This window comes from Sceloporus occidentalis, unplaced genomic scaffold, assembly GCF_023333645.1.
Source record: "Sceloporus occidentalis isolate IW3139 unplaced genomic scaffold, rSceOcc1.0.p SCAF_14, whole genome shotgun sequence".
In the NCBI taxonomy this organism is placed as follows: domain Eukaryota; kingdom Metazoa; phylum Chordata; class Lepidosauria; order Squamata; family Phrynosomatidae; genus Sceloporus; species Sceloporus occidentalis.
In genome coordinates, this window is record NW_028316994.1 from 15828619 (window position 1) to 15838839 (window position 10221).

A 10221-nucleotide genomic window follows, 5' to 3' on the forward strand; every position below is an offset into this window, starting at 1 on the left:
GGAGACAAAAGAAGTGATTCCCACTCACTTCGTATTGTTAAAAAAGGCCCTTCTTGGCCCTTCCTAAAATAGCTGGGTGGGGGGCAAAACCATGGGAAAAATACCCCTGAGAGGACATTTGGGGGCAAAAAAAGTTATTATTATTTGTGTCAAAGTAGAATAATCCATGGACTGAATATAAGACAACTTCTCCTGTTCCTATAGCACTGGTGAATGTTTGAAGAACAGCTTGGGAAAGTTATTCTTTGAGGAGCATTTAATTTGGGACGATAATACTGAAGGGCAACAGTATTAAGAATTAGAAACAAGCTGCATTTTGCCACTCAAGGTAGAGGAAGCAACATACTTTTTACTGCTGCATTTATAAGGCTTTCTGTTTGTTTTAGGTCCTTTGCTTTGCACCACACTCCCTACAGCTTGTTCTTGGCAAAAGAACATCTTTTATTTATATAGAGAGACTGCTTGCCTTATAATTTCAGGATTGGGAGTACAAATCCAGGTCATAAACATGCAAATAAACATCTGTGTTACATAAAATACACATAAATAAAATAAAATAAAAGGTCTGATCAAATCAAACACCATATCCCAATAGGTAAAGGTTATAAGGCAAGCATCTCTGGAGGGAACGTATTCAGAGCTGGAGTGCTGTTATGGACCAGAACGGTAAAGGTTTGTGCCAGAGCTCAGTACGGATTAGCTCCTGTCCTTCTTTCTTGTGTGAGGCCCAGTTGGAACAAAGAAGAGAGTATATCTGGTCATGTATAGCATGCCTTTCCCCTTTCCTCTGAGTATGTACTGTGAGCAGGCAGCATTTGAACCCAGGAGTAATTTTGCCTAGGCCTCCTGAGGTCCTATTCTCATTTTCCATTGCAACATGGTAACTTAAACGCTTCCATCTATTTCTTTTCAGGTGACTCAGAGCCAGCAGCTCATCCCAACTCTCGCTTTTGTGCCCCAGCCCGCCAGTGTCCCATCATGGATCCAGACTGGGAATCCCCCCAGGGGGTCCCTATTGATGCCATCATCTTTGGGGGCAGGAGACCCATGGGTAAGTCCCTTAGTTGAGAAGTTGGAAAAATATACTTCTGGGAGCCACACACACACACATTTCCACGTTGTACCCTTTGCCATGTCCTCCTCTTCCAAGATTTCATGAGCCTAATTTCCTAAAACCTTTTCCCCCACAGGCGTGCCCTTGGTGTACGAGGCCTTCAACTGGCGCCATGGAGTCTTTGTGGGCACGGCCATGAGATCTGAGTCCACTGCAGCAGCTGAACACAAAGGTAAGGGGAAGCCAGGACCCTCACAATTAGCTGGCTTTTTAGATTCAGCAGTATTGTCCTCTTGCTTCTTAAAGCTGAAGCCCTCAGAAGAAGGGCTCATCTGCAGCAGTGAAAAAGCTGCAGAGATCCTTTTAGGTTTTGGGATTTCAAGCAGTGGTGGGAAATTTTGGCCCTCCTGATGTCTTGAAACATGACTCTCAAAATTTCTTTCCCTTGGCCATACTGGCCAGGGCTTCTGGAACTAGAAAGCCAGAATTTCTGGAGGACAAGACAGTTGCCCAAGGTCACCCAGTGATTTCATGGCCAAGATGGGAATCGAATCTTGGTCTCCAAAGTTGGAGTCTAATACGCAAACCACTACTCCACCCTGGCTCTTCTTCTAGCCTTACAGTGACTTAAAATTTAAGTTCCACTTTTAGAAATATAGTTTAGGCATCTAAAGAAAAGAAGCAGGTAAAGATGCCAAAAGAATGCAAATACAGCAAATGTCAAGAGTTCTAGGTGTGAACAATTTTCAGTGTATGAGTTGAATGTCCCTTATCTGTAATGGGACCAAAAGTGTTTTGGATTTCAGATTGTTTTGGATTTTGGAATACACGTATTTGCATATACGCATGTAATGAGATATCTTGGAGATGGAACCGAACCTAGGCCTAGACACAAAATTCATTTGTTTTATATACATCTTATACACATAACTTGGAGGTAGTTTTATACAATATTTTTAATAATTTTGTGTTTGAAGCAAAGTTTGTGTACACTGAACCATCAGAAAGCAAAGGTGTTACTATCTCAGCCACCTATAAAAAGTTTTGGTTTTTGAAGTATTTCAGAATTCTGGATGGGGGAGACTCAACCTGTAGCACTCTCTGGAATGCTAGAAATTGGGGAAACAAAGGAAAATTTAATGGGGGGGGGGGGCGCAGACTTCTTAATGGAGGGGCAATACGCTAATTTCACAAACACTTCTAACTACTCCATGAGTCCCCTGCCCACCAGCTCAAAGGAAACCAGATTAATTGACTGACAAGATTTCTGACCCATCTTCAGAAAAGGAACTGCTAAAGACAACTCACAATAAAATTAAACTAATGAAGTTAAGCCATGGAACAAGGTGAAGTTAATTAAAATTTTAAAAAGTGATGGGAATCTACTTTCCAGAGGTTGTTGGACTGCAAGCCCCAACTGCCCCAGCCAATAATGAATGCTGGGAGTTGCAATCCAACAACATTTGGAAAGGCCACATGATTTCCACCTTTGATTTAAAAGCACAATTTGAAAACACTGCTAAGAATAGCACCAGAGCAGATTAGTAACAAGCCTTATTCTTAGCAGTTGGTCCACTGCCCAAAGCCTGCTTGAATACAAAAAAGTCACCCGCTGGAGGGAGGACAATGGGGAGGAGAGCCAATGTAGCCTTCCTTGCAGCAACCCATGTGCAAGAACAGAATTTAAACAACCTCAAGGGCATTGAAAGCTCCCTGGCAACCCCCTAAAACATCTTTTCGGCTGTAGCAAAAAAGATGCACTTCATGAAGCCTTGTTATCACCGTGCCTCAAAAGAAAGATTGAACATTGTCATAGTGTTTACTGAACTTCCCACCACCTTTGACAGCAAACAGGACAGAAATGTCTCACTGGGAGAAATACACAGAGGAGAGAAAAGAAGGCAGAAGACCATCCATTTATCTTGTCCTGTTTATACAGGTCCTCTGTTTTTGTGGTCTCCAGAACTCCCTAGGTGGTGTGTAGTGTTAGGACAATGTGGCACACTTGGCCTGGAAATGACATGGATGTGGCCACTAGGTGGAACTGGAATAGAGGTAACCACAGTTCAAGTGGCAGGTGTGCATCATGGGACATCTGATGCAACATGCACAGCTGGTGAAGTCAGTCAAGAAGTGCATCATGGGAAATGGTATGATGCAACCTACCCTGGGGATGAAACCAGCAAGATTTCATTGGTGGCAAGACACCACATGACTTCACACAAGACCACCAATAAAAGGGGGATAGTGATTATCTCCTGGGTTGGGTTGTTGTGGTCAGTGACTGGCGGAGCACTTTGTCTCTTTGTATATAAAGCTGTGAGTATCCAAGATGGCTGTTTTGATACTCTGTGCGATCTTGTATATAGTTTGGAACAAGTGAATTAAAGCCCTCTTCTTTGAGTGAGAGCCTTGCTGTCCAGCAGTATTTATTTCTGCAAGCCAGGAGCTCAGGTTTGGTGAGCCTGCATGGGAGGAATTTTTCCTTCTCTGCTTGAAGCCTTTGCAGACGTCTCTCCAAAAGCCTTCTTGTGGCGTCCTGCCTGCGTGGATCAACATGTAGATAGCGTGGCCCAACATGTAGATAGCGTGGCCACCATTTTTTGTGGAAGTGGATGCAGGGTGTGTGTTGCCTCCAAGTTTCCAGGGGTGGTAGTAATGTAGTCCTCCACTCTTTCAGTTTCCCACTCCTGCTTTAGGTTTGCTGATCGTATATAGACCGAAATCTAACTACTAGTCCCAATTTGAGCAGACCTATTACATCAATGGAATTTGTGTGTTGGTTCACTATTCTGAAATTGATTCAGTGCATCTAACTCTAGTTGGAATAGGCAAATTGATTCAGCCCATAGTTTGAAAATGCAATACTGTAAATGCCTCCATTATTTTTAGAAATATCTCCCAGATAGTTAAATCTGGTATCATTTATTTTCACAAGGAAACCAGACCATCTAGAATAAGGATTTTTGGTTGGTCATCAATTTCACCTGTACATCCAGATAGATAACTTATTCCCTATGATCAGCCTGATCAGCCTATGAAATAAGAACTAATATTCAAATGTTGTTGCAACACAATCATGAGCCCAACCTTCCCTTCTTAGTTTTTCTAAACAGCATTATTGGGGAAGATGATTACATTTTATTTTATTCAACTTCAACCAAAAATGTAGCACACGCATAACCTAGCTCTAGTGAGCATGCACTGAAGAGTTGTTTCAACTCTTAACGTAGCTGATAATGTTCCAGGTGGTGAGGCTAAATAACTTCCTCAGAAATTTATTCTGGGTTGCTTCCAATTCTATTCAATTAATCAGATCTCATAATTCAGGTCGTTACAATGACCCAGAACATATAATGCTAAACCAGATTATAGTTTGTTCCATTCTGGCTTGTTGTCTCTAAATGTGCACTTGCCAAGATCCATAGTTTGCTAGCTTGCCAGCATACCAGAAGAAGAAGCCATGCTTTGTTGTTGGCTTAATCTTGACTTGATTAAACCATGGCTTGCTGTTATGTCAAGACTCAAAACTGTGATATGTCCCCTTGTTTCTCCCACTGGGAAAAAGTAATTTGCCCTTCACCTACAAATACAAACAGGCAAAGTTAATAATAATCTACTTGTTAATGTTCCCCCCCCCCCCCCACCTTACAAAATTGTTTCAGGGTCCTTGTCTTAGTACTAGATGGATTCAGAGATTGGTAGACAGGTAGCAGTGGAGAAATGAACCCATGGTTCCAGTCATAAAATGATGAGCTCATGGCTCATATCAGAAAATGGACAGGTGGAGTTGGATGTAAGACTAAACCAACAAGCAGGATGACTTGCTTCCTAACATTATATTACGCATGTTAAAATTTCTCTTCTTCCCCCCACCCATTAATTTTAGGTAAAGTCATCATGCATGACCCCTTTGCCATGCGCCCTTTCTTTGGTTACAACTTTGGCCGCTACCTCGAGCACTGGTTGAGCATGGAGGAGCGCAAGGGTGTTCGCCTTCCCAAGATTTTCCATGTCAACTGGTTCCGCAAGGATGCTGCCGGGAACTTCTTGTGGCCGGGCTTTGGCGAAAACTCCCGTGTCCTTGACTGGATCTTCCGCCGTGTCGACGGAGAAGAGAGCGCCAAGGAGACGCCAATCGGGTACATCCCAAAAGAAGGTGCTTTAGACATGAAGGGTCTAACCAAGGTGAACTTTGAGGAGCTGTTCTCACTGCCCAAAGATTTCTGGGAACAAGAAGTGCGGGAAATCAGGCAGTACCTAACAGAACAAGTACCCAACGATCTGCCCAAGGAAGTCATGAAGGAACTGGAGGCTTTGGAGAGCCGGGTTAAAAGGATGTGAGGGACCTGAAAATAAAAGAAAAAAGAACCAAAGACACATTCCCCTGTATCTCCTGTCGGGAGAAGGAGGAGGTGACTGGAAGCTTGTTTACAGACTTATCCTTCCCCACTTCTGACCAGCTATGCCTCTCTGGCCATCAGGAGTCAACCATCTTGTCTCCATGGTCATGAGGTGACCATCTTGCCTCCAGGCAACCTGAATTTTACCTGTTTTCTTGTGTGTCTCTGTTTTCTCGATTCATCTGCTTTATGTCCTTCTCCTTTACCACTATCATTCCTTGATTGTAGGGAAACAAGGCAGAAATCATCTGCTTTCGTGTTTTCATCAGCTTGATGTTGGTTCTCCTTTGAGTTGGCTTTTCTTGTCTATGTATCATTCTTTTTACAAAATAGTTTTTGTCCTTTCACAGTCCTTTCTGGTGAAAGACTTTAGGCTGAAAAAGTGCTTGGGAGGAAGGTATGATGGAAAGCTTTGGTGGAAAGAGACACCATAAGATTGCCCAGTGAGTGTTCTCTAATTCCAATATGAGTCACTGTTAGTTGTACATCCAGAAGTAATGGAAGCTCTGCCATCAGTAGGTCTTCAAAGGAGATGTACTTTCCTTAGCAAAATCTTCTTGTTTGGTACCACAAATTCAACTTAACAGTTAGGTGCTAATCTTTAGGTTCTAGACCTGTTGCTATTAGTATCAGTAACCGGAATATGGGATGGGTTCCACCACATTTAGATATCCTTTCCTTCTAGTTCCTTTGAACCATATGAACATATGATGCTGCCTTATACTGAGTCAGACCATTGGTCTATCTAACTACCACTAGTAAGTTGCTAATTTATGCCATTGGACCATCATGTGATATAAGTGACAGTTTGTGGGACTGCTTTCTAGTGCCTATCAGAGATGTAGTATACCTCCACTAGCCTGACTAATTGTATGACTTGTAAATTCTGTTAAGTGTGGAACATGCTGGCAGTTGCTTTTCTGTCATAGGAAGCAAATCAACTCTTCAGAAGTTCACAAGAACCTTATGAAACCACATTGTGTTGGATCAGATCATTAGTCAATCTAATCTTATCCAACCAGCATGATCAACTGACTTAATCCTTTCTCATTGTTCTCTGGCTCTCAGATTTTATACCTATACTCTGATTTTATCTCCAGTACTGTAGTCACCCCTTGGGGAAGTGCATCTGTGTAGTGTCACATTTTTATGTTTCACAGAATTCAATTGTCCATTTGCCAAGCAGATGCAAAACATAATATTCCCTTCAGAGATGTGAGTTCCTCCCAACTTAAATTTGTTTGAGGAAAATTAATAACTTTATCAAAATTCACTTGAGTTAATCCGTCCAACAAATTCTAGCAAGAGAGTGGTATAGATATTAGAGTAAACCAGATATTTCTTCATCTATGCTTCTCAACATATATACCCTAGGTCCTAGGACATGGTCTAACATACTTAACAGGACAGTTATGAAGACAAATGAGATACAAGCAATAACTATCCTTTGTATACAAAGGCATATTGAAGATCCTTTGAGACTAACTGTGCGAAAGAAGTTGTAGCATAACCTTTCGTAGACCTCCTCAGGTCTGCTCCCTCATATTGGCAGAATTTGGGTTCCACCTTAGTTTAGATGCATCATCCATTTTATCTGAATTTGGCAAGGATCCTATTTACCTAACCAAAGGTCATCTACAATTCTAATCATCCCTGTCTCACCTCACGTTCCATTGCTAACCATCCTTTTCCTTCTGCACAACCTTTGGAATAGGGGTGGGTAAAGAGTGGCCCTCCTGAGGCCCCCTAGGTTGTTTTTGTGGCCTTTATCCCTTCCACATTTGTCCCACCACCCTTTTTTTTGCTCATAGAAAAGGGTGATCTACTTCCCTGGGAAGCATCTAGTAGTGACAAGTTGCCTTTTAAATAGGTTGCAGTCCCTTCTCTTTACTGTTCAACATAAAAAAAAATATCCATTTGTCGAAACCAGAAGTGGACTTCTGACCACTTCCTTATGTATTTGGTTGGTTTTGGGTTTTAGCATTTTTGGCAGTCCCTGGAGGGTCCTGGGATAAATAATTGGCCTCTGGACCTACCACAGCTGTTTTTTTGGTGCCTTCAAATCATTTCTGACTTACGGCAACCCTAAGGCAAGCCTATCACAGGGTTTTCTTGGCAAGATTTGTTCAGGGTTGTCGGTTTTTTGCCAGTGCCTCCCTCTGAGGCTGTGAGGGTGTCTTAAGTCACCCAGTGGGTTTCCATGGATGAATGGGGACCATGGTCTCCAAAGTTTGTCCAATGCTCAAACCACTACACCGTGCTGGCTCTGGACCCACCACAGTTGCCTGGGCCAATTATCATGCCCATTAATATTTCGTAACATTACATTAGCACAGGCAATAGCTAGAGGGGATGGCAAAAACCAGGCAATTTTTAGATTATTACGTGTCTTAGGATATCCAGCAAAAAGTGTGAATTGCATAATGCACCGTCTTCCCACTTAGGACAATAGGTGAATCTGTTACAGCTTGTCAGCAAATAATGGCCATCCACTAGTTATCAGGTATGGTGTCATTTTGACTGGTGCTCATTGTGATAGTTCAATAGCTACCCACCTTTACATTCCTGTATGTGGACCTCAATTGGTGGAGTTACTCCCTCTCCTCAGCTGTTTTAAGCCCATGCTTGAATGGAGTTCACTTGTGTTTCAATGTATTACCATATGCAACGGATTAATGGGCTTTCTGTTTCTTCCTCTCCACCTTTGCCAGAACTTCAGGGTGAGGATGGCAGGCCAGGAACCTTTCAGCTATGTTCAGTGAGTAGTGAAGTTTCAACCAGTAATGAGGCAGCTGCTGGAAGGAAACCCAAAAACATGAGATAGATATTTGAATGCAATTTAATTTGGTTTTTTTATAAAATAAATAAAATTAAATGCATACTATTTTATTAATAACAAACATGAATGAGAATAAAAGTATCAAGAAATAAAAGGATGTGGGTGTTCTTTTGCTGGTATTGATCCCTTATCAATGGGGCATATTCAAAGAGTTTTTCCAAGAGTTTTGAAGGAACAACAAAAATTTTCCAAGAGTTTTCCAAGATTTCCCAAGAGTTTTGAAGGTTCATCCATAATACTCCTGTTAAACCTGTTTGAAAAGCTGGGTTAACTGTCTCTGCAATCTCTGGAAGATGAAGTGCTGTAAGTTTGCTTTTAAAGAAAAGAGGACAGGTCCCTGATCCGGGGGGGGAGGGGTGTCCAATAATCAATAATTAATTACTTATTTGGCTGGGAGCAGCTGTAAATGCTTTGAGCCTCCTAGTCGTGTTGGACTTATGGCAATGCTAAAATGACTCTATCACGGGGTTTTCATTTCTTGGCAAGATTTGGATGCTCTTCAAGGAAAGCCCCACATACAGTGCATTGTAGTAGTCAAGGTTGAAAATTATCAGAGCATGGACTACTGTCATTGGGTGATTCCACTCTAGCATAACCTGGTTAATTTATCTGTCAGCATACAAAGACTTTTTGTTTTTAGAGACTGTTTCTAACAAACACATATGTATTAGTGTAGAAAACACACAAGTGTAGCTGTGTTGGCCATTTAGCTGAGCAAATTCAAACAAAAATCCACCAAACAGTGATATCGTTATTGGTTAACCAAAGTGCACAATATACTTGTTGCAAGCTTTTGAAGCTCCATGGCTGCTGCTTCAGGGAAGGTGTCACAAACAAAACAGGAGAAAAGCAATTGGAGATGTCAGTCAGAAACAACATTATGCAGACATCTGACTAACATCTCCAATTGTTTTTCTCCTGTTTTGCTAGTGACACTTTGCCTGAAGAAGAAGCAGCCATGGAGCTTCGAAAGCTTGCAACAAGTATATTGTGCATTTCAGTGAACCAATAATGGTATCATTTGGTGGATTTTTGTCTGACACCTAGCAGTGCGTTAGGCTGTAATATTAACTGCTTCTTAGAATTACTGTGGTTCTTTTAAATTGTTTTTAATGTTACACATAGTTCAACCAGCTGTTAATATTTATTCCATTTACATGGTGCCAATCTCCTGGCATGATGGGACCCAAGGCAGTTCAGAATGCTAAAAACAACATCAGCTGAAAACCTAACAGTCAAAATGAAATCTCAGCTTTTTAAAAATCATCGTATTAAGAGCCCATCTTTTGTATTTAGTGTTTAATTTACACCCCAGTTCTAGTCCAGGAAGGGGCCTGAGGTGAGTTACCAGGAGGCTGAAACAACACAGATACACACTTGATGAAAGGAAGTTTTTAAAGATTAAATTAGCTGTGATGTTAGAAACACCAATAATTAAAACATCATAAAATCATTTTAAAGCATAACAAGGCAGATAAAAGTGCGTCATGCACATGATGCTTTTTTAAAATCGTAGAAACCCAATTTGAGACCGCTTTAACTACCTTGGCTCAGTGTTAAGGAATCCTGGGAATTGTAGTTTCCTATGCCACCAGAGCTCTCTAACAGAGAAGGCTAAATGTCTCCCAAAACTACGGTTCCCAGAATTCCCTAGCATTGAGCAAGGGCAGTTAAAGTGGACTCAAACTGGATTGTTTCTGCAGTGTGTTTTGGACCTAACTTGAACAGCTACAGGTATAAAACACACCGCAGAAATAACCCAGTTTGAGGCCGCTTTAACTGCCCCGGCAAAGTGCTAGGGAATCCTGGGAATTGTAGTTTATTGTGGCACTAAAGCTCTCTGACAGAGAAAGCGCAGTGTCTCACAAAACTAGTTCCCAAGATTCCCCAGCATTGAGCCAGGGCAGTAAAAGCGGCCTCAAACT

The 10221-nt window shown here is 41.7% G+C and overlaps 1 protein-coding gene across 1 annotated transcript in view; it reads left to right on the forward strand.

Moving 5' to 3' along the window:
* The window catches only part of LOC149304226 (phosphoenolpyruvate carboxykinase [GTP], mitochondrial-like), a 28057-nt gene extending 19673 nt beyond the window's left edge, over window positions 1-8384 (forward strand). The window contains exons 8-10 of the mRNA XM_089481038.1: window positions 914-1051; window positions 1191-1286; window positions 4944-8384. Coding sequence (XP_089337164.1) covers window positions 914-1051; window positions 1191-1286; window positions 4944-5398 — 689 coding nt within the window. The 3' untranslated portion in view covers window positions 5399-8384. The remainder of the gene's footprint in view (window positions 1-913; window positions 1052-1190; window positions 1287-4943) is intronic.
* The last annotated feature ends 1837 nt before the right edge of the window (window positions 8385-10221 follow it).